This window comes from Lampetra fluviatilis, chromosome 12 (genome assembly GCF_964198595.1).
Source record: "Lampetra fluviatilis chromosome 12, kcLamFluv1.1, whole genome shotgun sequence".
Lineage (NCBI taxonomy): Eukaryota > Metazoa > Chordata > Hyperoartia > Petromyzontiformes > Petromyzontidae > Lampetra > Lampetra fluviatilis.
This window is the reverse complement of record NC_136286.1, coordinates 201,038-227,402: the sequence shown is the minus strand read 5'-3', so window position 1 is coordinate 227,402 and position 26,365 is coordinate 201,038. Positions and strand designations below refer to the sequence as shown.

The window sequence follows — 26,365 nt, the reverse complement described above, 5'->3', positions numbered from 1 at the left end:
TGTTCGCCCATAGCGGGGCCAGGGGTCAGTCGTGGCTGCACCATGGACTTCGCCGAGGCTACGCATACCCACATTTGCGTACACACAGCCCTCTTGTCAATCCACGACTGGACGAGGGCCTCCCCTGGGTTACTTTAGCCTTACACTGGGTGCCATGTGTATAGCACTGGAGTGACAAAGACGGCCAGGCGTGATGCAGGCCACACAACCCCTCGTGCTTACGAACATAACTTACCCCAAGTCTCGCCATACTTGGGGTTGGTGACTGACTCTGGTATTTGTGTCTTCACAGTGCCGATACACTGCTCCAGATACTCATTTAACGCTGAATATGGATGAGCATTGAACTCAAGTGTCCAGGTTCGTAGTAGTGCGCGAACCACTGCGTCACCGCTCCCCACAACACGCACTCTAAATCATAATCAGCCATGATCAATCCACTGCTGAATGAAGGCCTGCCTAAGTCAGCGCCACTCCTCCGGTCTTGCGATGCAACAATCTACCCATGCACCTTGCACATGAACCTCGCACACGCAAACGCACAGATATACCATGGCCAAGTGTTACAGCAACCACACGGAGCAAAGCGACACACATGGGGTTGCCACTTGTCTGGGGTTGACCTGGACAGTGTAATAATAGAATTAGTGTCTGTTCGAATGGCAGGATAAACACCGCCCGGGTTTTTTGCCCATGAAAAAAAGTGGAAACCCCTACCCACACACACCTTCCACAAGCACAGAGAGCACGGCCACAACAAACGTACTGTGCCCACACCGCACGCGCGCGGTGCAGTTTAATATAAACGGGGAGGGGGGGGGTGACACGTGGCTCCAGGCACCCTGCGCTTCTCCGACCGCGAGCCAGCGACCCCGAGATGCACATCGCTCGCTTGGCTCGCTCGCCCGCCCATTCGTCAATGTTCGTCGAGGTGAAACCCTCGTCCCCACGTTCATCACGTGGGGGTTTCAAATGCAACGATAGCAAAAAAGGCGGCTAATTACAGCGCTGCCGCCTATGTACAACCGTGAATATAAATCCAAATTGTTATGATACATCATCATCATCATCCGTGTGGGGGGCCCCACGGACCCGTTCTGCCCCCGGGGCCCCGTGTCTGTTGAGACCCTCACTTCCTGAGGCGCCGTTGCCTGAGCAACAAGCCGGGCCCATGGGGCCAAGACGGGACGGAACCTCAATATGAACCCCATCCAGGAGTGTGCACGGAGGGGGCGCTCCGAGGGGACGGGGGCTTGGGCCCCCTTCCTGACGGCTCCCAGGACTGCTGGGAACGTGAAAGAAACCCGGTGTGAGAGTAGCGTCAGTGAATGCGCGAGTGCGCTGTGATTGAGTATGATGTGCGTCTGGTGTTAGCCAGTGTGCTGTGCGTGTGGTGTGCTGAGTGAGGTGCGGGTCATATAGGGTGTCGCCAGGTGGAGGTCGTGAGCGCAGTTGCTCTCTGATGCCGAGGAGGTGGCGGTGGAGGAGGTAAAGCCACAAGGTGAGCACGGCAGCCAGCGGAGGCGGCGTCCAGGGCCTGAGCTCGCGTTCCACCGTGAACGCACGGAAGAGTGCCGAGGCTGGAGGGGGCGCTCAGCTGTAAGTGGCCTCCACTGCATCCTGCGGGGAGCAATCAACATCAGTGAAGGCAGCCGCTGTCTGTTGTAGTGCACTGCACGTGCGTTGTAGGAGACGCGGCGGACGGGAGGTGCAGGTGGTGGGAGCTGTGGGTGGTGGGAGATGCGGATGATGCTTCCCCCCCCCCCAAGCGCCACACTCGATGGGATGAACCTCGCTCTGAATTATGCATGTGGGCGGTAATGGTGGCTTGTTTGCACAGCAATGATTTTTAGCCGTGCGCAGATCAAACTGAAAGCACTCGCTGCCTGACAGCCAGGAAAGGTGGGGAGGCGGGGACAGCCGAACATATGCAACTCGTGGGTGCCGTCGCGCCTCCTGAGATTTTACGAGGCCTCGTCACGTGCATGGGTCAGAGCACGAGGGCCACCGTCATGGACATTGAGTAAATTTTTCACGAAATCAATTAAACTCATGGCAGCGAATAGCCAGCGTGCCGCGGTGACGAAGAGTCATGGCGTCGACCGCTCAGGGTGCCACCATTATTTATCCAAGTCATCTAAAAACGGTTAATTTATGTTCTCTGAATTGAGGCAATAACCGATAGTAAACTTCAGTCGTTGATAGTTTCAAGTTCAAGGGACAAGGCCTGTACATGTGGCGCACTGTGCCTTGTATGTATATGTATGTATGTTGAACTTCTATCACCCTGGAGGTGCGGGGTGCGTTCCGATGGGATGAGAAGTGGAACCATGGCGAAATGCACCACGTAGCTCAGAATTCAGCCTTCAGCTAAAACTTAGCGGGAGTTTTATTTTCTACACGACTTGTTTACCTGAGGAAGCCTCACCGAGTCTCGACTCTTTTTCAGGGTGATCGTGTTAGGTTTTTGCAGGAGGTGGCGACGATTTTGTGAGTCATCTTTTAAAATTTCGCTCAAATTTGGACCATGACGGTGGAACATAATGGCTTTTATTCTTCATTTTATGTCACGGAATATGTCATGCCCACTGAAGCAGATGATGCGAAGTATTTAATAGCAGAGGTGTGGACTCGAGTCATGTGACTTGGACTCGAGTCAGACTCGAGTCATGAATTTGATGACTTGCGACTCGACTTGGACTTGCATAACAATGACTTTGTCCCACCTATGAGATGTGGACTCGAGTCATGTGACTTGGACTCGAGTCAGACTCGAGTCATGAATTTGATGACTTGCGACTCGACTTGGACTTGCATAACAATGACTTTGTCCCACCTCTGTTTAATAGTCAAAGCAAGTAGCATTAACCAGGGCGGCTTGCCAGACCCCTTCAGCAACCAGTAAATGTGCCACTGCTCTGCTATGTCAACCCGGACATCCAATATCCCCCCATAACCTAGAAGTAGCGAAGCTCCCTGTGTGGGGACGTGTGAGTCAGTGGAAACCACGTCACCATGGGCCCCCATCCCATCCCCTCACCATGCCGCCGTGATCACTGCCCCGAGAGCTGTTGCTCATCGAGCTGCCGACATGGTGGCACTCGCTCCTAGGACGTGCCCCGTCTGCTGCCCCATCCTCGGACTCTTCACCATCATCAAATTCTACAAACTGTTCACTGTAGAACTCGTTTTCCTCATAATCGTCGTAATCATCGTCGTCAGAGGAGCTTGTGAGCCACGGGGGCACGCGCCTCTGTGCGGGGCTCCGGGCCCGGCACTGACTCAGCTCCGCACTGGGATCCTGGTGCCGGCAACACAGACACGGGCCAGCGTCATCACCCAGCCACATCTTCCTACCCATCCGCCATGATCCATCACACACCCACTAGCCACCATTATCCAAAACACCCATACTGTCCAGCACACATCCACCCACTGTGCACCCCACACACACATTAAATCAATACTCTACATTATGTACACACGCAAACATCCATAACGCACCACAAACTAACCCTTACAATACTGTACGTCTACGTAATGACACATGCGTCACATGCCCAGCCATTAAACCAATCCTGTACGTGCAAGTACGTATGCATACTACTCATTCCATCTGGCTGGGTCAAATAATTGAATGTGCCCCATCATTGATTCTGTGTTCTTTATTCTATTCTGCGTGTTTATCCAGGAAAGCCATGAGACTCTATTTCAGGAGGGTCCTGCCAAGTTTTGCACAGTAAAGGGCAATTATCACTACGCATTTTCAATCAAGTAATTTGCATCGTACTGTGTAAAATTTGGCCAATTATAACCATGACGCCGGGACACAATGGCCTACTATTCTTCAAAAGAGATAACGGGATCTATAACATCCACTGTAGAGCAAACACTGCATAGTATTTCAAGGTTATTACACCCGAAGTAATAACTGGGTCAGCCTACCAGATTACGAATCGTGAACCACTACAATATGCAGTAAACGTGCTACCAATGGGCCATATGTCAAGATGTTACCAGGGTCTGGGCACACGAGTACGTACCCTGAGCCCACGTGTGGAGGGATGGAGTCGTAACCTCTCACCTGGGCCGCTCCGCACAGCGAGGAGAGCTGCTGCTGCTGCCCCAGGTGGAGTCGCTGCTCCAGTCCGGGCGAGGCGACGTCTCCCAGCGGCTCCAGGCAACGAGCCGGCACCAAGCCCAGGCGACCTCTGACCTCAGCGTGCCGCAGCCCCGCCGTCCGCAGCCTCGGGCCGTCAGCGAGGATGGCCACACGAACCACCTCCCCTGCGCGTAGCCCCAGCTGGGCCAAGATGGGGGCAGCGCACGCACACACTCACGTACGCACGCAGCACCCCCCATCGTCCTGGCTTCTCAATGTGAAATCACCTCGTGGCTCATATGGCCATCCCTGTCGCCTCTTACCAGGGGCAGGTCAGAGATCGGTGCATCTGCAGGAGGCTGGTAGTCACACAGCGCTATGTAGGAGGCCAGCTCTGGTCCTGCCCCGTAGCTCCCAGTGTCACGGTCGGGACTGCCGGCCCGGCTCTGTGAGCTCAAGAGCAGGGTTAGGCCTCCTGCTGCACAACACGAACCCCACACACACGCGAACACACGCGCACACGTCGGCTTACAAGGGCAGTGGTGCTCGTGCCAGGCGGTGGTGGAAGGTGCAAGTGGCTTAGTGCTGATAGTGAGTGCTGGTGACAAACGTTTGTCCAAGTGCTCATGTTGTTGGATAGTGTTGATTGTGGTCGGTGATGGATTTTGGTGGTGGCTCTTGGAGTTGGCAGTGGGTGCCGTTGATGGGTACCAAGGCGGTTGTCTTGTTGCAGTAGGTGGGTTCTCTTGCAATGCCAGGAGGCCCCATAACCATGTACAGGCTCGGAGGACCCCGCGGCATCAGTGTGGGAGTCGGTGCAGCGGCTGGTCGCTGGGGGGTCGCCCTGCCAGACGGGACCAGCGTTCAGTGGAAATCCCAAGACTGACATCCAAACCGAGTCCCTAGCCACAAGGGAGCAGGGCAGTCGCGGTGGCACCAGGGTGCCCAGGTGTGTAGACGCAACATCTCACCACCAGCCTCGTATCACTCGGCTCACGTTTGTTTCCTGCATTTAACATTGTCTTGGGGACGCCCAACATTAACGTAAATTGGGGCAGCTACAAAGCAAACAATATGCGTGCGAGGCAAAATGAAAGGAGGAGCGTGTTTGTGTGTGGTACATCGTTTGTGTTGGGTGTCAGAGCTTTGCGTTGTGTATTCCCTACGGTGTTTACTGCATCTGGGGTAGTGTGGTGGGCCTGCAGCGTGTTGTGTATGTAGTATGTGTCATGTGTAGTGTGTTTGTAGTACGTGTGTGTGGTGTGTACATAGTGGGAAGCACAGGTGGTGTATCTACCAGTCATCTCAATCAGTCAACCGAAACAGCCAGGTCTGTCCTGTGACCAGCCAACAAGCTTTCGACGTTTCACGTGAAGACCTCTAAGGGCACTTAGCCTGGCACAAAGTTAAGCGGTGAATGGCGGCCGTTACTGCTGTCCGTGTGCATATTCTGGCTTGTTCTGCCTGCACGTGTGGCTGGGCTGTACTTTCGAGCCGCTCCTGGGTAGGTACTCGAGGAGATAGTCATCCATGGTGGCGTCGTGCAGCGCCTCCTCGGCCTCCTGCACCAGGGGGCCGCCGGCCACACCCAGGGCCCGCAGCTCCTCCACCAGGCGACAGAGCAGGGCACCTCGTGCGCCGCACTTCCCCACGACGTTCGCCAGTCGCGCCTGCGACGGAAGCGAGAGTGTACGTTACGGGCTGCATCTCTTTCGCTGCACATGTTGCACAAGCAGCAACAACAACAGCAGCAGCATTTGCCACGAAGTGGCGGTGATGTCACCACAACACTCAAGCCAGTCTAGGTGCCCTTTGAGGCCACGTGAAGTGTCGAAGGCTCGCTGACAGGTCACGGGACAAAGGTGTTATAGGTTGACTGATCAATGACTGGCAGATGCACCAACTGTGTTGCCCACTGTGCCAACTTGTTGCGTTTAAGCCGCCTGGTGCTCCGCTTGTTGTTGTGAGCGTCACTTCTTTGCACTCTTTTGTTGTTGGGGAACAACTGCCTCCAGCTGCCCAGTAGCGTCCTTCACAAACCTCCACAGAGGCCGATCTTGACACCGCTGTACTAGTCATCGGCAGCTTCACACTCTTCTGTACTGCATCAGTCCAAATCTTCTCTAGCCTATTCCACACCCATTTAGCCCCTCTGTCTGGCCAAACAGACGCTGCTGCGGTGACTGGGTTGCGTGACAAAGCCAATTTAACTGCGTCTGCCGGAGGAACTCACCGATGGGACAGTATCCAAATCTTTTACAGATCTGTGAGTTCATTACACGATGCCAACTCCAGCTGCAAGTGATGACAAAATTCTCACTTGCAACTTTCATCACGAGGCCGAAACCAGGCTACTGTGGGCTTCAATGGGGTTTTAGGTGGATGCACTGCAGGTGCATTCCGTCACAATGCAGTCCAGCAGATGTGGTTGCTGTACGCACCTTTAGCGGAGCCACAACAAGCTCGGCCTCAATCCTCTTTTGTTGGAGCAATGCGATCTGCGTGAGCGGCACAGAAGCACAACCACCCACATTACCACCTCGTCTGTGCTGACCAGGCAACGGGCAGTGTGTGTGTGTGTACTGTACACGTGTGTGTGCAAGTTCAATAGTGGGGAGTGGTGGCATAGTGGTTATGAACCTAGAAACCCGAGTTCGATTCACAGCCAACATCACATGACAAATATCTGAACGAGTTCTGGACCTTCCCGAGGTTGCCTGAGCCTTAAATGAGTATCTGGTGCGGTGTGTAAACATGACCACTGGGGAGACAAAGGTGGCTTGACATGGTGCTAGCCACATCGCCTCCTCGTGCTATGTGTTGGCCTTCACAGGTGCTCCATAAAACACTTGCTCCGACATCTTCTTGGTTCTTTCGGTAAAGTCACGTAGAAGGGAAATAATAAAATAATAAAAATAAAACATAATAAAATAATTCTCACGACGTTTCGGCCACAACGCAAGCAGCCGTCCTCAGGTGAAGAACAGGGCTGTCGGAAAGACAGCGTCTGAATGGGCACCACCAGGCTTGGCAGCGTATATTTAAGCTGGGTTGGAGGGGGGGAAGGGGCGCCTTGACAAAGGAATTTGCATATCAAAAGGAATTTAGCATATTTATGGCAAATGCAGATATGGGATTAGTCACTACTTGTGGAATACGTAGGAAGTGGGGGGGGGGGGTTTCAAAGTCATATTATGCCCGTGCAACAGTCTGTTAAGGTTTTTTGTGCACGTGCAATACCTGGCTCTTGAGACTCTTGTAGCTCTGCAGCAGAAAGTTGATGTCCGTGCCGCCCTCCCTGGTGCTGCTGCTCTCCCTGTGGCCTCTCTCTTCGTTCTCTGGCTGCTCTCCGTACTGAGCCGGCCCTTGTGGATGTGTTCCCCCTGCTCCGCCCCACTTCGGCAGGGTGGCTACCGCACGTCCCTGGAGGGCTTCCGCCTCGCGCGGCGGAACCCAAATGTCGGGCCCCTCCCGCTCGCCATCTCCGCACGACGCCGGCAGCCTTCCCCCGTCAGCGCGTCGCTGGGATCCATCTCGCTCGAGTGCGGCGATGCGTTGCTCCAGCAGCGTGTTCTCCCGCTCCAACTTTCCGACTTCTTGCGCCATCGCAGCTGTCGTGCTCCATGCGCCCGGCTCCCTGCTCGGACTTTCTGACACGAAGACGGCGGCGGGCCGGAATCTGCCACCGCAACTCGCCCACAGTTCTTGGACGTCGCGTTGAATGCGCACGTCCTCCCGTCCTTCCCTCGCCTCCTTCTCGTCGTCCCGCAGCGCCGACAGCCTCCCCTGCAGCATGCCACGCTCCGCCTCGCTCCGCTGCAGCTGCTCTTGGAGAGACCTGAGCAAGGCAGACATTTCCGACGAAACCGGAGCGTCTGCCGTGTCGGTCGTGACGCTCGTTCCATCCGTGATTGCCGAACGCTGCCGTCCCATTTCTGCGTCTGTCATGCACGCCGCGTCGCTCCGACTGCAGCCCCTTCCCAGCTGAGTGTGGTGGCGACTCCGGGTGCCCGCCAGCTGCTCTTGCGCATCACCCTCGCCGGCTGCCCCGCGGCGCTCTGCCCGGGCATTGGTGTTTTTGTCACCGCCCGGCTCTCGCTCCCGGGCTATCCTCTCCATCTCCCCCTTCATGATGTTGTTCTTGGTCACAAAGAGGAGGTTCTCTCCCTCGAGTTGGCTCAACCTTTCCATCAGGAGCTGGTTCTCATGTATCAGAGTGTCTTCTGGCCTGAAACAGCTGCTGCTGGTGACACCGTTGTCTTGACTGCCGTGGCTTCTGTTTCTATCTTCTGCATTTACCTCTTCCACGTCCTCCCTCTCGTCACTCCCCTCCCTCTCCTCACTCCCCTCCCTGCTTGTGGAATCGGAGAGGCCACAGAGAGTGGCGCTGTCAGCCATCTCTTGTGCTCCGCGCGAGTGTTCCTGCCGCTCTGCACACTGGACACAGCCAATGTAGCACAGTTATCACTGTGGACAGCACCAGGTGCTGGAGTTGAATGGTATGTGTGTTAAACTTATTTCGCACCGTACGTAGCCAACCGTGCTAATCAGAGAAGTGCAGTTGTCAGGGTCAGGGCTGTGTCACATTTTGTGTGTGTTTTGGCTTTGGGGTAATTTTTTTTTTTAATCCAAATTTTCTGTAAATGATGATAAAACGTATGCAGGCTGGAAACAAACCGATTCAACTGCACCCAAAGGAGTGCTGCTCACAAACGGCAGGACGGCAGGATGGCACGACTCCCATCACACTTGCATGCGACCAATGCATCGCATGCAAAGTTCTAGTTCCAGAGCCAAATGAGGCCACCGACTGATGAAGAGTTGAAATCGTGGCCGTCCCAACATATCCAGCGGCCACGTGGTCAGCTCTGTGGAACTGGTGGCTCAGACACGGCTGAAAGCATTGTGCATGCCATGTGGTGGTCACGTGACTCGCATGCAAGCATGATGGGGAGTCATGTCGTTCTGGCTGACTGGTGTGTTGGAGTTGTGTGAGGATTGTGTTGGGGTTTGTGGGTTTGGGTTATAAAGTTAAAGAAGACAATTACAAAGGCCCTGGTGTGGCGTACAGTGTTGTAATTCTTCAGAAACGTGGGCATTAAGAATGGACAAAGTGGAAAATCGGGGAGTTTTCAAACGTGGGTTTGGCGTCCAATAGAGAATATGAGTTGATAGAGAGGAATTCCAACAGGGCAGTACTTAATCAAGTTCAGCAATAAACTCAATGGCAACCAATCAAAAGATGGCAACATAACTGGAGAGGACATATCTAGGCGTGAGGTCTTGCAGAGAGATGCTCGGGAGGAAAGGATGATTGGAAAAAGGTCTCGAGGTTTGACAAGCTTGAAAAGTAGGAAATGTACTTGTAACTGAAAAGGGAAGCACATAATCAGATTGACGGAGGAAGAATGGTCAGGGAGAGGAGGCCGTTGCTCACCGCATGCCCCTCCTGCTGGCGAGCAGCGTGAGTCTCCCCGGCCGTCTCGGAGTGGCCCTCGCACACTCCCTCCAGCCAGGCCAGCAGGGCAGTCGGACCTGGCTCACCTGGCTCCTCTAAATGGGCAAAGCAACGCGCGACAGCAGGCCAAGCTGCTTCGTGAGCTCCTTATCCCGTGCCTCTGTGCATTTGCGTCTCAGCCATGCACAAGTTTTTTTTATTTTGTTTAGCCGGCGAACACTCAAGAGACCAGGAGAGTCTCATTCGCTGCATCACCAATATGACAAAAGCAGTAACATAAAACAAAGAACAAAGAAGGTAATATAAATCAGCGCAAAAACAACTGCATTACATAAGAAATCAAAACATTAAATCAGATAAATTCCTGTTACAAAAATTGCCTCCAATTACTTTTTACATACTGTTAGTACTGTAAAGAGTTTCAGAATGCGCTGTGCATTACGAAGTGTTGTGTATGCTAACATTACCACGAGTAGAGAGATCTCTTAACAGACCCCGATCACCAGCCCCACAGTCCCCACGAGACTGCGGCCCCTGGTCCCAGCAGATCCCCTCAGCTGTTTAACCCATTGGAAAGTTGCCGCCTTTTGCCTTTTCAAATCCGCCAACCAAGCCAATTCCACGATCATTTACCGACGAAGCCGTTCGGCCCGAGTGGCTGTGCCAGTGAGGCAATTCGTGGTCTCCCGGCTCGACGTGTGCCCAGCCAGTGGGTGGCTCTGTACGCCCAATCCAAGCGAAGGGGCCGTTTATCCTATGGGAGGAGTGCGGCTTTAACAAGATCAGGGCGATCCTACAGTACAATTAAGTTAAGAAACATCATGGAATTCGGGCGATTATTGCACTAGAATATAAACAGACAAGGATAAAAATCAAATGTGTTACAGCTGTCATATAGAACTGCAGCTTGGCTCGCAGATCCTCGTTTGCTTTCTCTTTAGTTTTAGGAGAACCACACCACTTAGTGAGGGACAACCAGCAGAGCGTCGATCCACACCGGCATGTATTGGCTAACGTGACTGTTAATGCCCAACTAGATCATGATGCAATCACTTCGGCAGGAGTGATTGAAAGGCAGAGGCCAAATCCACTCAATAACAATAGTGGAAGGCTGCTAAACGTTAGTGCAGCTTGCAAACACCAACACGCTAAACCTGTATCGGCGCATCCACACAATATCGTGACTGCACTCCACATCTGCTGGACCAGGGGTCGGCAACCTGTGGCTCCAGAGCCGCATGCGGCTCTTTAAGGACTGCTTCGTGACGTTATTCATTAAGGACCACCGTCCCGTATTCACCACGTGCATTGCAGATCTTGAAATCGTGAGTTTTTTACGAATTCGATCAAAATGGCTCTTCTTGTTACTTTGGTTGCCGACCCCTATGCTGGCACATTGCGGGCCGCACGTCCTTGACACCAGGACACGCACACATAGGTAGACACACGAATGTACGCGCACGCACAGGTGCTCTGCGCACGCACGCACTGGTGATGGTGCCCAGGGTCAGTGTCGTCTGCAGATTCTTGTTGAGGGTCGGGTCCATCGCGTTCCTCCAGCGGCGTTCTAGGAGCTCGTCCCAAAACACCATCTCCCCACTCTGCACTCACATGCGCGGACACACACAGATGCCCACTTGCAATGATAAACACGAACACCTGCTTGCACACACACATATAACTTGTTTAAGCCTTGGGCACTTGGGGCAAGTACATTAATGAACACCTATTAAAGCCAACATTGCTTACGATTACAAGAGTGTGGTGTGGCCAGTACCACGCCAGACCGTCTTTGTCTTCCCAGTGCTGATGTTGGTGCACCCCACTAGGTACTCATTTAAGGTGGAATTGACTCAAGAGAGGCCAAGGACAAACTCTGCTTCTGTTTGCCACTGATTTTACCCGTGGCCAAGAAACGCATGTTGCCGGGTGTGTAGCTCCACTGCACCAACACTCATGTAAACCGTCTGTCGACTGTTGGGGTAAGTGCCACGATAGCGAGCACCTATTGAGTGTGACATGGCTACCCTTCTCTCCCAAGTCTTATTTTTACACCAGGCAAGAACTTGTTCGGGTATCACTCGCTACCGATGCTGGCCGTGAGCAGGAATCGAGTTCAGGACACCGAGTTTGAGGCGCAGTGCGTTAATCAATACGCTACCACTCCTCACACACACAACGACAAGATAAATATCCCCCCTATAGCCATAACTCTTCGGGCAAGTGCTGTTTGCGAGTGCCTATGAAGGCCAACCTTCATAGGGAGTGAGTGGCCAGCACCACGCCTGGTCACCTTTTTCTCTCTCGTGCTGATTTTTATACACCACACCAGGTACTCATTTAATGCTGATTCGATGTAGGGGAGGTCAGGGACTGGTTAAAATCACCAATGTTAGCCTAAAGTGGAAATAGAACTTGGGTCACTGGGTCCATAGCTCGGTGCGCTTAACTACTACACTACTGCTGCCCGCAACAACGACCATCATTTGCCACTAAGTGGTGGTGAAATCACCGTGGCACTTATGCCAGGCTAGGTGCACTTTGAGGCCACGCGATGTGTTGAAGGCTCGCTGGCAGGAGGTCACGGGACAGATCCAGGTGCCGTGGGTTGACTGACTGAAATGACTGGCAGATGCAGCAACTGTGCTCCCCAATGTGCCAACTTCCTGTGTTTTAGCTGCCCGGCACTCTGCTAATTGTTGTGAACATCACTCCTCTGCCCTCTGTTGTTGCTGGAGGGCGACTGCCTCCAACTCCCCAGCAGCATCCTTCACGAACCTCCACAGAGGTCGATCTTGACACTGCTGGTACCAGTCATCGCCAAGTCCAATCAGCTCTACATCTTTCTGTACGACATCAGTCCATCTCTTCTATAGTCCGTACCACACCTGTTTAGCCCCAAATATCCACCAAAACAGTAGCTGCTTGGGCATGCGGTGGCTGGGCATGCAGGCTACATGACTCAGTCAATGCAGCCTCGCTTGCCGGAGGATTTATGAGCTCCTCGCACAATCCAGTCTGGTTAAACCAAGAATGGATTGTTTGCAGGCCAGCCTGAATGTTTCAAACCTGCGCAGATGTTCCTTTAGAGGTTTCCACGTCTCGCAAGCATCGGGATGGGAGGGCATGACTGTGGCCGAGAATAGCTTTGTATGGAGCAACAGGCCAGATAGATTCCACACAGCGTTGCGCAGATGATGTAAATATAATGCTGCTCCACTGATTCAGTGGGACCTCGGCTGCCAGATTCCAAGAACACAGGATGAGATGTTACTATCCTTTGTGCAAGCACTTCCAAGAGTTCATGAACAGTGAGCCTGGTGAAATTTGGGGAGCGCATCGTCAGTAGTGAACCTTTGGTTCCTAGGGTGTTTCGGCCTTTCATACTATACACCCTCCCCAAAGGCGGCCAGCGACAGGGTGATCAATCCTACGCTTGCGTCCCATTCCCAATTAGTCATAGGAGTTGCCTTGTTGTTGATAGCCAACATCCCATGGGACTATGCATGGCAGGGGCGTCCTCCTCCCTGAGTCAAGCATTGTTGACTGCATACCTCCTGGCCCTCTCACTTTGGGGCCCAGCTTGGGTCTTTCCTCTTCATCCAGAGCCACTGACTGCTGCCTTCTGCCGCCTCCGATACAGCTCTGATTGCCGAACGCTGGCTCTGGCCCTTAATTCCCAGGTCTCTAAGCAGTCTGGTTGTAGATGTTGCCACAAAACCTCTGCAGCCCACCAGATAGCTTCCACACAGCGTTGCGCAGATGATGGAAATATAATGCTGCTCAACTGATTCAGTGGGACCTCGGCTGCCAAACCAGAGTTGGTCATAAGCACACTGCCCAAGTACGGAAACATCTCCACTCTCTCCACAACTGCCCCATCACTCATGGGGAGTTGAGGGAGGGGAGCATTTGATGACGTAAAATACTCAGGCATGTGCTTTGTTTTTGTGAGGCTGATGGTAAGGGCCCATCTCACACGCACCTACACACACTCATACTGCCTTTCACTCTTGGACACACCTTCAGCTGAGAGCGCAGTTGGAGAAGTGACCGCTTGAGCTCCTGATATCGCGTTGGCTTCTCATCTTCTCCCTTGGAGATAAACGGACAGCACACAGACACGTGACCCACGTGGACACGTGCACCTTCATAAGACTCCCTGGTTGTGCGGCACAGGTACCGAGGTGTATGGTGGAAAAGTGCATATATGGCAGAGTGTGTAATGTGATGTGCATCAGCCAGTCATCTAAGTCGACCCGTGGAACCTGGGTCTGCCCCGTGATCTCCTGTCAGCGGGCGTTCGACACTTAACGTCGCCTCAACGTACACATCGCCTGGCACAAGCGTCGTGGTGACGTCACCACCACGTAGAGGCGAATGGCGGTTGTTGTTGTAAAAGGTGTAGATAATGGAGTGTGGGAAGGTGTGTGATTAAAATGTTATGGGTTGCGTGAGAAAATTTGAAAATGTGTGTGTGTGTGATGGGGTGGGTGTGTGTGGGGAACGATAGTGTAGCGGTTAGCGCGCTGCGCTATGAACCCAGCAACCCGGGTTCAATTCCCACTCACGGCCAACACCAGTGACGATCTGAACCGGTCCTAGGCCTCCCTCAGGTCGACTCAGCCTCAAATGAGTACCTGGTGCGGTGTGTAAACATCGCCACTGGGGAGACAAAGGCAGTCGGGCGTGGTGCTGGCCACCCACCCCCTCGTGTACCGTTCTGGCCTTCATAGGTGCTCGCTAAGAGCACTTGCCACAACAATCTGTTAAGCCCATACGGGGGATCTTTGTGTGTGTGGGGAGCGACGGTGTAGCGGTTAGCGCGCTGTGCTACAAAGCCGGCGACCAAAATTCAATTCCGACTCATGGCCAACACCAATGACGATTATCCTGAACTGGTCCTGAGCCTCCCCTAGGTCGACTCAGCCTCAACTGAGTACCTGGTGAGATGTTTAAACATCGCCACTGGGGAGACAAAGGCGGCCGGGCGTGGTGCACCACCCACCCCCTTTGTTTGCCAGGCTGGCCTTCATAGGTGCTCGCTAACATCACTTGCCCCAACAGTCTGTTAAGGCTATACAGGGGATCTTAGTCTTTTGTATTTGTGTGTGATGGGGTGGGTGTGTTTGTGTTGTGTAATGATGTGTAATGGGGTAACTAGGAGGTGTGCCCACCATGCTGTCTGCGATGGACTTGCACAGTTGAATCAGCCTCCTGCTCTTTGGAGAGGCCTGCACAACACGAAAGCCATGTGGGGTGGGCGTGGGAGGGGAGGCAAGGCAGCATGAGCATGCGCGAGAGTGATGGCATCTTTAAATTAGCTTTATTAAACATGTGCAGCAGCAGTCTGAGATGCACAATATATCTCATTCTTGCAAATGAGACTTTCCTATTCTCAACCTGGTTAAACAAAATAAACGTAAATGAGATCTGCAATGGGGCAATGGGAATCGGGGTCAAATTTGGTCTTTGGGGGTCATGCGGTGATGTGATGATGTGGCGAGGGAGATGGAAAGGAGGATATATGACGAGGGGAACCCACGTGCCTGCCCCTATGAAGGACTGGAGCCTTGCGTGGCTTTTGAACGAACACCATTATTGGAAGAAGCCGAACCACAACAGGGCCTGAAAAGATTTTGCACTGCTCAAGACGTGACTTTGCATCTACATTAAGAGCTTCCGGGAGGAGAATGCGTAAAGGTAACTGCGGGTGGGTTTGGATGAGACGTCACACCGTGGTGAGTGCACAGGGAGGCCTGGTCGTGTGCTGGGCTGTGGCGTCCACACAGGATCGTGCCGGGCAGCCGTCCTCACCGCCGTTGTTCAGCTTCGTGGCCTGAATTTAAAGACGAGAGATCGGTCGGTCAAACCCTGTTGGTGGGGGTGCTGGAACCATGGCAAAGGCGCGTTGGGGCTGCCGGGGTCTGCGTGTGGCTGAAGACTCCAGCGTCCAACGGTAAGCGTGGTGGAAGATTCGTGTACGGTAATTTCACACAGTACGGTGAGCATTACGTTACTTTAATGATATATATATACGGATATGTTCCATGCACAAACGTTACCTGTGCATGGCACATTTAGTGTGGTCTACACCTAAATCCAAGTCACTCAACTGGAGCGAGATAGGGTTTACCCTTTCTGGCATTAAAGCAGGTGTTAAGATGTTCTTTGCACTGTTCCCCTTTGGTGTTCTCTGGTCTAACGCTGTTGAGATGAGGCTATAAAGAAGGATGTCACTGATGTAGACCAATTTCAAAGACAATGCATAAAATATCAGAGCGTGTTTGTATGTTTTGCCAAAAGTGTGTGTGGCTAATGCAGACTTGACACCTTACAAATGGTTTCTATTTGGTTTTTGAACATCTTAACACCTGTTTTATTGCCAGAAAGGGTAAAACCTTGTTTTTCTTCATAGAGTGCATCTGTGTGTCTGTGGGGCAGTTGACCCTCTGCGTGGTGAAGTGTCTCTGTGGTGCTGTGTGACGCTGTGCCGTGACTGAGCGACGAGGTGGCATTCTCACCGGTGTGGGCTCCTCTTTCTGCTCCTCCTCACTCGAGTCATCCTCCGTGCTGCGCCTCAGCTCGACTTCTTGCAGCCACCGCTTGCAGCTGATGCACTGCAGCTGCCTCCTCTCAATCTCCAATGTGACATTGTCTGCCTGTAACTTGGTGATCTCTTGCTGTGATGTGACATTGTCTGCCTGTATCTTGGTGATCTCTTGCTGTGATGTGACATTGTCTGCCTGTAACTTGGTGTTGTCTTGCTGTGATGTGACATTGTCTGCCTGTAACTTGGTGATCTCTTGCTGTAATGTGGCATTGTCTGCCTGTAACTTGGTGATCTCTTGCTGTGATGTGACATTGTCTGCCTGTAACTTGGTGATCTCTTGCTGTGATGTGACATTGTCTGCCTGTAACTCGGTGATCTCTTGCTGTGATGTGACATTGTCTGCCTGTAACTTGGTGTTGTCTTGCTGTGATGTGACATTGTCTGCCTGTAACTCGGTGATCTCTTGCTGTGATGTGACATTGTCTGCCTGTAACTCGGTGATCTCTTGCTGTGATGTGACATTGTCTGCCTGTAACTTGGTGTTCTCTTGCTGTGATGTGACATTGTCTGCCTGTAACTTGGTGTTCTCTTGTTGTGATGTGACATTGTCTGCCTGTAACTTGGTGATCTCTTGCTGTGATGTGACATTGTCTGCCTGTAACTCGGTGATCTCTTGCTGTGATGTGACCTTGTCTGCCTGTAACTTGGTGATCTCTTGCTGTGATGTGACATTGTCTGCCTGTAACTTGGTGATCTCTTGCTGTAATGTGACATTGTCTGCCTGTAACTTGGTGATCTCTTGCTGTGATGTGACATTGTCTGCCTGTAACTTGGTGATCTCTTGCTGTAATGTGACATTGTCTGCCTGTAACTTGGTGTTGTCTTGCTGTAATGTGACATTGTCTGCCTGTAACTTGGTGTTGTCTTGCTGTGATGTGACATTGTCTGCCTGTAACATGGTGATCTCTTGCTGCGATGTGACATTGTCTGCCTGTAACTTGGTGATCTCTTGCTGTGATACGACATTGTCTGCCTGTAACTTGGTGATCTCTTGCTGTAATGTGACATTGTCTGCCTGTAACTTGGTGATCTCTTGCTGTGATGTGACATTGTCTGCCTGTAACTTGGTGATCTCTTGCTGTGATGTGACATTGTCTGCCTGTAACTTGGTGATCTCTTGCTGTGATATGACATTGTCTGCCTGTAACTTGGTGATCTCTTGCTGTAATGTGACATTGTCTGCCTGTAACTTGGTGATCTCTTGCTGTGATGTGACATTGTCTGCCTGTAACTTGGTGATCTCTTGCTGTGATGTGACATTGTCTGCCTGTAACTTGGTGATCTCTTGCTGTAATGTGACATTGTCTGCCTGTAACTTGGTGTTGTCTTGCTGTGATGTGACAATGTCTGCCTGTAACTTGGTGTTCTCTTGCTGTGATGTGACATTGTCTGACTGTAACTTGGTGATCTCTTGCTGTGATGTGACATTGTCTGCCTGTAACTTGGTGATCTCTTGCTGTAATGTGACATTGTCTGCCTGTAACTTGGTGTTGTCTTGCTGTGATGTGACATTGTCTGCCTGTAACTTGGTGATCTCTTGCTGTAATGTGACATTGTCTGCCTGTAACTTGGTGTTATCTTGCTGTGATGTGACATTGTCTGCCTGTAACTTGGTGATCTCTTGCTGTGATGTGACATTGTCTGCCTGTAACTTGGTGAACTCTTGCTGTAATGTGACATTGTCTGCCTGTAACTTGGTGATCTCTTGCTGCGATGTGACATTGTCTGCCTGTAACTTGGTGATCTCTTGCTGTAATGTGACATTGTCTGCCTGTAACTTGGTGTTCTCTTGCTGCGATGTGACATTGTCTGCCTGTAACTTGGTGATCTCTTGCTGTAATGTGACATTGTCTGCCTGTAACTTGGTGTTCTCTTGCTGCGATGTGACATTGTCTGCCTGTAACTTGGTGATCTCTTGCTGTAATGTGACATTGTCTGCCTGTAACTTGGTGAACTCTTGCTGTAATGTGACATTGTCTGCCTGTAACTTGGTGATCTCTTGCTGTGATGTGACATTGTCTGCCTGTAACTTGGTGATCTCTTGCTGTAATGTGACATTGTCTGCCTGTAACTTGGTGTTGTCTTGCTGTGATGTGACATTGTCTGCCTGTAACTTGGTGATCTCTTGCTGTAATGTGGCATTGTCTGCCTGTAACTTGGTGATCTCTTGCTGTGATGTGACATTGTCTGCCTGTAACTTGGTGATCTCTTGCTGTGATGTGACATTGTCTGCCTGTAACTCGGTGATCTCTTGCTGTGATGTGACATTGTCTGCCTGTAACTTGGTGTTGTCTTGCTGTGATGTGACATTGTCTGCCTGTAACTCGGTGATCTCTTGCTGTGATGTGACATTGTCTGCCTGTAACTCGGTGATCTCTTGCTGTGATGTGACATTGTCTGCCTGTAACTTGGTGTTCTCTTGCTGTGATGTGACATTGTCTGCCTGTAACTTGGTGTTCTCTTGTTGTGATGTGACATTGTCTGCCTGTAACTTGGTGATCTCTTGCTGTGATGTGACATTGTCTGCCTGTAACTCGGTGATCTCTTGCTGTGATGTGACCTTGTCTGCCTGTAACTTGGTGATCTCTTGCTGTGATGTGACATTGTCTGCCTGTAACTTGGTGATCTCTTGCTGTAATGTGACATTGTCTGCCTGTAACTTGGTGATCTCTTGCTGTGATGTGACATTGTCTGCCTGTAACTTGGTGATCTCTTGCTGTAATGTGACATTGTCTGCCTGTAACTTGGTGTTGTCTTGCTGTAATGTGACATTGTCTGCCTGTAACTTGGTGTTGTCTTGCTGTGATGTGACATTGTCTGCCTGTAACATGGTGATCTCTTGCTGCGATGTGACATTGTCTGCCTGTAACTTGGTGATCTCTTGCTGTGATACGACATTGTCTGCCTGTAACTTGGTGATCTCTTGCTGTAATGTGACATTGTCTGCCTGTAACTTGGTGATCTCTTGCTGTGATGTGACATTGTCTGCCTGTAACTTGGTGATCTCTTGCTGTGATGTGACATTGTCTGCCTGTAACTTGGTGATCTCTTGCTGTGATATGACATTGTCTGCCTGTAACTTGGTGATCTCTTGCTGTAATGTGACATTGTCTGCCTGTAACTTGGTGATCTCTTGCTGTGATGTGACATTGTCTGCCTGTAACTTGGTGATCTCTTGCTGTGATGTGACATTGTCTGCCTGTAACTTGGTGATCTCTTGCTGTAATGTGACATTGTCTGCCTGTAACTTGGTGTTGTCTTGCTGTGATGTGACAATGTCTGCCTGTAACTTGGTGTTCTCTTGCTGTGATGTGACATTGTCTGACTGTAACTTGGTGATCTCTTGCTGTGATGTGACATTGTCTGCCTGTAACTTGGTGATCTCTTGCTGTAATGTGACATTGTCTGCCTGTAACTTGGTGTTGTCTTGCTGTGATGTGACATTGTCTGCCTGTAACTTGGTGATCTCTTGCTGTAATGTGACATTGTCTGCCTGTAACTTGGTGTTATCTTGCTGTGATGTGACATTGTCTGCCTGTAACTTGGTGATCTCTTGCTGTGATGTGACATTGTCTGCCTGTAACTTGGTGAACTCTTGCTGTAATGTGACATTGTCTGCCTGTAACTTGGTGATCTCTTGCTGCGATGTGACATTGTCTGCCTGTAACTTGGTGATCTCTTGCTGTAATGTGACATTGTCTGCCTGTAACTTGGTGTTCTCTTGCTGCGATGTGACATTGTCTGCCTGTAACTTGGTGATCTCTTGCTGTAATGTGACATTGTCTGCCTGTAACTTGGTGTTCTCTTGCTGCGATGTGACATTGTCTGCCTGTAACTTGGTGATCTCTTGCTGTAATGTGACATTGTCTGCCTGTAACTTGGTGAACTCTTGCTGTAATGTGACATTGTCTGCCTGTAACTTGGTGATCTCTTGCTGTGATGTGACATTGTCTGCCTGTAACTTGGTGATCTCTTGCTGTAATGTGACATTGTCTGCCTGTAACTTGGTGTTCTCTTGCTGTGATGTGACAATGTCTGCCTGTAACTTTTCATCGGATGCCTGTAATCTCTCATTCTTTGCATGTAATGTAGTGCTGTCCGCCTGTAATCTTACAATGTTTTCTTGTAACATCGTGTTATCCACCTGCAATGTAGTATTGTGCATGTGTAATGTGGTATTATCGGCTTGTAGTTTTACATTGTCTGCCTGTAACTTGGTGCTGTCTGTGTGCAGGTTTGCAATGTCTACTTGTAGTTTGGCAACAGTTGCTTGTAATGTTATACAGTCAGTCTGCAGTGTTGTGTTCTCTGCCTGTAGGCTTGCTGTGTCCTCCTGTAGTGCAGAATTCTCTGCCTGCAGCGCATGAGATGCTCTCTCTCCCGGCAGCTTGAGCTCGCCGATCCGGGCCTTCATCTCCTCCAGCCTGCGCATGAGAAGCACCTCGCTCTCCAATGCTTGCTCCAGATTCTCTTGCACCTCCACCCTCGCCCTCCGTTCCTTCTCCAACTCCTCGTGCAGCCTCGCTTCATCACGCAGAACCTCTCGCTCCTGGATCAGGGCCTCATCGCCCAGCTGCAGGCAGCAGGAGAACCTGCCGAGCGTGTGCTGCTGCAGGACGGCCAAAGACTCGCTCGTTTCCACGGTGTCGCCCGGGTGATCGTCGTCACCGACGGCCAGCGGCTCCAGACCCAGTTCCGCGGCACTCGGGGCTGCCGACCCTCCCGGCTCCTCCTGCCGCCCCTGCAGGGCCTGCAGCTGGGCGCGCTGCGTGCACTTGTAGTGCTCGAAGTAGCGGGCCTGAGCGCGGAGCTCTGCCTCCTTAGAGAGGAGCAGCTCCTGGGAACGACGGAGGCGCTCGCGCAGCACCAGCTCCGTGGTCTTCAGGCCCGACACCTGGGACACAGCAGCAGCACCAGCAGTAGCAGCGACAACGTCGACAACACGGTCACTGGGAAACTCGCGCACACAGGGCATGCAGAGCGAGGAACAGTGAGTGAGTGCTAATAACGCGAATGTGGCGTGGGATGATGTAGTGGGGTGCAAGCGTTGCGGGTCGATTGTGCAGAGATATAAAATGCAGCCGCACCGTGGCTTGGAGGTCACGCTGCGTGCACAGCAAGGAGCGCAGCCGAGTCTGCAGAGTGACCACCTCCAGGGCCTCCTCGGTCTCCCCAGGGCCCCTGGGCCCTCCTGGGCCCTCTAGTCTCCCCTGCGCTCCTGCCGCCTCATTTAGCTGAGCTTTGAGACGGGCCTCAGACTTTTCGAGCTCCTGCACTCTGCACACGGGGCACAATCCAAAAGCATGCATTTAATTACGCACAAGATGGTGGCAACACATGGGACGAACAATGATGGTTCGAATCCAGCAGACCTCCCTGGTTAATACTGCGGTTTTTCATTTCTAACCATAAAATACTACACACTATCGGCTTCGCAGTGGATGCTAAAGAACCTGTGACATAATTCGAAGAAGAGTAGGCCATTGTGTGCTGCCATCATGGTCCATATTTGCAGCTGAACAAGCACACATTTGCAAAAATAAAAAACTTGGAGGTAGCAGTGGTGATGGTGTCTCACCTGTCCAGGAGTTTGGCCTCAGAGCACTGCAGGGAGGAGACCTTCCCGTGGAGAAACCTCTGCTCCTCTTGGAGAGCAACCAGTTCTTGGGTGAGTGACTCCACTTGCGTCCATGCCACCTGCAGCTCTTTGCCGGTTTTCCGCTCGCGCTCGCCAGCCTCGAGCACGTCCTGGGGGGGCAACGCCAATCGCACTGATTACTCAACGGTCGCCACAGCCTTGCTGAGGGCACAACTCAGCTGTTGAGCCACGCACCTACCTGCTGCAGATGGGAGCACCTGTTGCGCAGCGCAGCTTCTGTGCGGGCGAGGGACGCGTGGGCGGCCTGGGCCGCATCCCTCTCCTTGCGAGCGGTGGCCCCGGACTCCCTCTCCTCCCGCACGGTGGCACTTGCTCCGTCCAGCTGCTCAACCAGGCGAGCGAGCTCGGCGCGGGCCTCGTCCCGCTGGGAGCGCAGGGCCACGCTGGCCCGCTCGGCCCCCTTGGCACGCTGGCCCAGCCGCGATGCCTCGCGCCTCAGCTCTGCGCCCGCCATCTCCAGCTGCTCAATGGTGGCGGACAGACGGGCCTCCCTCGCGGACGCGTCGCACGTCGTTTGGGCCAGGGTGGACGCCCACTCCGCCTCTCGCTCCGCGAGGGCGGAGGCCGCCGCGTGCATGGCGCCGTCGTGCTCTACTCGCTGCGTCTGGGGGAGGCAATGGAAGCAGCAAAGGTACCATAAACGCTGCAGCTACAGGGAGTTGACAGCGTGGATAGCTGGGGAAGGAAGATGAAGACTATGGGGGCAGCAGAGGAGAATGTGCAACCTCCCACTGAGCCTTGGTTTCTGGAGCAAAGATATGTGGAGTGAGAAAAGAGGGGAGAGTATAAGTGTTTGGGTTGTGTCGAAAGCGATAGTGGAAAGGTTAGTGCGCTGCGCTACGAATACGGTGACCCGAGTTTAATTCCGATTCACGGCCAATATCAGTGACGATTATCTTAACCAATCCTGGGCCATCCCTCGGTCGACTGAGCCTCAAATAAGTACCTGGTGTGGTGTGTAAGCATCATCACGAGGGAGACAAAGACAGCCGGGTGTAGTGCTGGCCACCCACCCCCTCGTGTGCCGTTCCCGTCTTCATAAGGTGCTCGCTAACAGCACTTGCCCCAACAGTACTGGGTGAGGTTGGCATGGCAAGTACACGCATCAGCAGCAACACAAGCAGCGGTAGTAGTGATGCACCCCCACACCTCCAGCTTCTTGGTCAGCATAGCCACCTCCTCCTGCAGTCGTGCGACCGCTCCCTCAGCAGCCAGCGCCCGCGCAGTCTCCCGCTGCCACTCGCCATTCAGTTGCTCCAGGGAGGCCTCGGCCGCTCCTCCTCTCGCCCTCCAGCGGTGGAGCTCCTCGCCGAGCGAGCGCTGGCGCCGGCGCACCTGCCACACGCGGTACAATCATCGCTCACCACCCTTGCCGGCACCGCCACCGCCGCCTCATCGCCGCCTTATCGCCATGGCTCTCGGCTCCCACCTCCTCATTGCGGATGACGAGTCGCTGATGTGTGGCCTCCATGTCCTGCAGGAGGGCCTCCTGCTGAGCAAGTCGAGCCGCCATCGCGCGCTCCGTGTCAGCCTTGGCCTCCAGCAGGGCCTCGCCACGGACCAGTCGCTCCTGTAGGGCAGATGCCCTCTCGTCCGCCACACCACACTACCCAGAGAGAGGTGCACGCAGTGATCTACTGCAGGCAGGGTGTGGTCTGGCACTCTAGGACTGCAAATTAGGGGCATAAGGCATTGGGCCCCTGCTTGCCCTTGTGAATGCGAAGCTGCGTGTGGCTGCCCCTTGCCTGCTCTTCGGTGACACGGAGCCGCTCGATGATGTGGCGCTCGCTTCTCTCCTTGGCCTGCAGCTCCTCCCGCAACCGGTCCCTCTCCTGCTCGAGCTCCCCCAGACGCTGCTCCTGCTCGGCGAGCTCTCCCTCCAGCACAGTGAGCAGACGGGAGCCGCCGGCGCCACCGGGATTCATGGAGGCCTCGGCTGCCAGGCTCAGCTGCTCGTGGAGGTGCTCCCGCTCTTGTGCAATCTCCGGGAACTCGAGCGCCGGCTGCCTGCTCTTGGCCGCGTCCACTACGGGGCACGGACAAGGATCACGCAATTAACCGTCGGGCGCGTTGCGCATGCAGGTGAAGTCACGCAAGGTTCAGCGGGAGGGGTTCATGCCCAACGGCCGAGACGGTCAGACGGGCGTCCCGCACCTTTGTGCTCAGCGAGTTTCTTCTCGGCCGCGTGGCGCTCTTGGCGCGCCTCGTCCAACTGCTGCTGCAGCCGAGCCTCGGCGGTGGCCCTCTCGGCGAGCTGCCGCTCCAGGCGGGTGGCCCGGTCACGTGCCCGGCCCTCCCTCCCCACGGTTTCACGCACGACCTCCGCCTGCTGGGTGGCCCGACGCTCCGCGCGCCGCTTCGACAGCTCGTGCTCTGTCACGGCGTCCTCCAGCTCAGAGACGCGCTTTTGCAGCATGCGGCGATCGGACTCCAGATCGGAGACCTGCATCAAGGGTCAGCACGGACGAGCGTGGGGGCAAGGGTTATATGCGCAGTGCAAGCACCACCCATACACACGATGCTGCCGATTCTGTAAGGTACCTTCACTTGCTCTAATCGTGAAGTCAGTGGTGATGATGGCAGTAGTGGTGACGACAGTAACGGCAGTGGTGGTGACGATGGTGATGGTAGTGGTGGTGACGATGGGGATTGCGGTGGTGGTGACGATGGTGATGGCGGTGGTGGTGATGATGGTGATGGCGGTGGTGGTGACGATGATGATGGTGATGGCGGTGGTGATGACGATGATATTCGCGGTGGTACTGGTGGCCCGGCCATGCCTGCGTGGTCAGCTCGTCGAGCGACACCTCCAGCTGTGCCCGGAGTGCCCTCTCATCCCGCAGCAGGCGATCCAGGCGCTCCGTACGTGCGTTCATCTCCTCCTCCACCTCCTCCTTCTCTTCTTCCAGGCGCTCCACCTGCCAGCGGCACGGGCAATACGTGTTCGCGTGGATGACACACGCGACCCCCCCCGGCCCTGCCGCGTGGCCCCCAGTCGGGCGTGATGGCAGTGAAGCGCACCTGCTGGAAGCGTTCAGCCAGCCGTCGTTCCGTCTCGGCATGCTCCGCCAGCCTCTCCTCCAGTCGCGTAGCCTTGAACTGGGCCACACGTGCCTGCTCCTGCAGGGCTCGCTCGCGGCACGCCCGCTCCGCCTCAGCGGCCTCCGCCAGTTGCAGCAGCCCCTCCAAGTTGGAGATCCTCTCGAGCAGCGCCGATGCTTCGCACTTCGATCCCGAGCCGCACTCCACCGCACTTTCCGCCAGGTTCGCAGACGATGCCTCGTGCCGTTGTGGTGCAGGCGACGTCGGCCCCTGGGTCTCTCCAACATTCTCCGTGTCAGGCTCGGAGATCCTCCGGTTGCCGGGCGACCAAAGACCGGTCGCCGGCTCGCCACCCGCAGCGTCGCCGCCGCACGAGTCAAGGGAGTCGAGGCATTCGAGCTCTCGCACGGCGGCGAGCCTCTCGCGCAGGGCCTCCAGCTCAAAGATGGCTCGCCGGTGGTCAGTGCGGCTCTGCTCCAGGAGGCCTCGCAGCCGCCCCACCTCCGCTGTGGCCTCCCGTAGTCGGGAGCGCAGCGCCCCCCGCGCTGTGCAGCCCGCCTCGCCACCCTCCCTGCGCAGCTTGCGCACGTCGAAAGCCGCTGCCTCGCGACCCAAACCGTCGATGCACTCGCCGCCAGAGTCGTTGCCTATCGGCTCGGGCTGTGTGGAGTCTCGTGCCCCCCACGCAGGCATCGTGTGCACAGGCGCCGCGTGCGCAGACGTCGCCTGTACAGGTGCCCCGTGCGCAGGGGTTGTGTGTGTAGGTGTTGTGTGTGTAGGTGCTGTGTGCTCGCGCATGTGGTCCTTGCCCCCCACGTGTCCCCCATGACCCCGGTCGTACCCCGCGACCGCCCCTTGCTCTGGCAGCCACAGCCGCGTTCCGCCCGCGCACTCGGGTGCCGAGAATCTGCGCCGCGAGAGCGTGAAATCCACGTTACGAGTCCCCCAATCCCCCCCGAGGGTCCCTGCCCCCCCCCGATCCCAAGCATCCCCCCGTCCCCCATTGGCCTCGGCCATGTGTGCGGGGGGAAGGCCTCCCGCAGACGGGGGCCCGTACCCCTCCCCACCCCCTGTGAAGTCGCCTCGGCGATGCTGATTGTCGGCGGCGGCATGAAGGACGTGCTGGAGGAGACGGTTCTCCCGCTGCAATCGCTGCACCTCCCCCGTCAGACATGCGACCTCTTCCCTGAGCTCAGCCTCAGGGCCGCAAGGCCCCTCACCGGCCTGTGGCAGACCAGAACCACACTCCGCCACCTTGCAACAACCACACCCATGGAAAGTGTCCACAAGAATGGTAACCACTCGATCTCTCCACCACTCAACCACAAAACCACTCCACAACACAACCGCTCTCCCACAAAACCGCTCGACCACTCCACCACTCGACTACTCGTGCTCGCCTGCTGGAGCCTTACCGGCATGCTGCGGCGCCCGGCGCTGCTAGGACCAGATGATGAAGGCTAGCGAGAAAAACAAAAATAAAAACAAAAA

The 26,365-nt window shown here is 54.1% G+C and overlaps 2 protein-coding genes across 2 annotated transcripts in view; both read right to left on the bottom strand.

Moving 5' to 3' along the window:
* Window positions 1-763: 763 nt before the first annotated feature.
* On the bottom strand, window positions 764-26,295 carry LOC144935258 (uncharacterized). The gene is made up of 25 exons (XM_078861828.1): window positions 26,290-26,295; window positions 24,854-26,098; window positions 24,613-24,750; window positions 23,987-24,275; window positions 23,578-23,858; window positions 23,262-23,438; window positions 22,982-23,167; window positions 22,011-22,436; window positions 21,752-21,921; window positions 21,261-21,450; window positions 17,012-21,067; window positions 16,085-16,801; window positions 15,298-15,399; window positions 14,738-14,794; window positions 13,584-13,655; window positions 11,050-11,161; window positions 9,540-9,655; window positions 7,343-8,539; window positions 6,544-6,600; window positions 5,590-5,772; window positions 4,814-4,946; window positions 4,426-4,580; window positions 4,085-4,303; window positions 3,041-3,301; window positions 764-1,620 (listed from the first exon to the last, which is right to left on the bottom strand). The coding sequence occupies exons 1-25, from the start codon at window positions 26,293-26,295 to the stop codon at window positions 1,594-1,596; spliced, it is 10,572 nt and encodes a 3,523-aa protein (XP_078717954.1). The 3' UTR covers window positions 764-1,593.
* The window catches only part of LOC144935257 (janus kinase and microtubule-interacting protein 3-like), a 37,257-nt gene continuing 36,777 nt past the window's right edge, over window positions 25,886-26,365 (bottom strand). The window contains exons 24-25 of the mRNA XM_078861827.1: window positions 26,290-26,365; window positions 25,886-26,098 (exon numbers count right to left, since the gene is read on the bottom strand). Of these exons, the coding sequence (XP_078717953.1) occupies window positions 26,315-26,365 (51 nt within the window). The 3' untranslated portion in view covers window positions 25,886-26,098; window positions 26,290-26,314. The remainder of the gene's footprint in view (window positions 26,099-26,289) is intronic.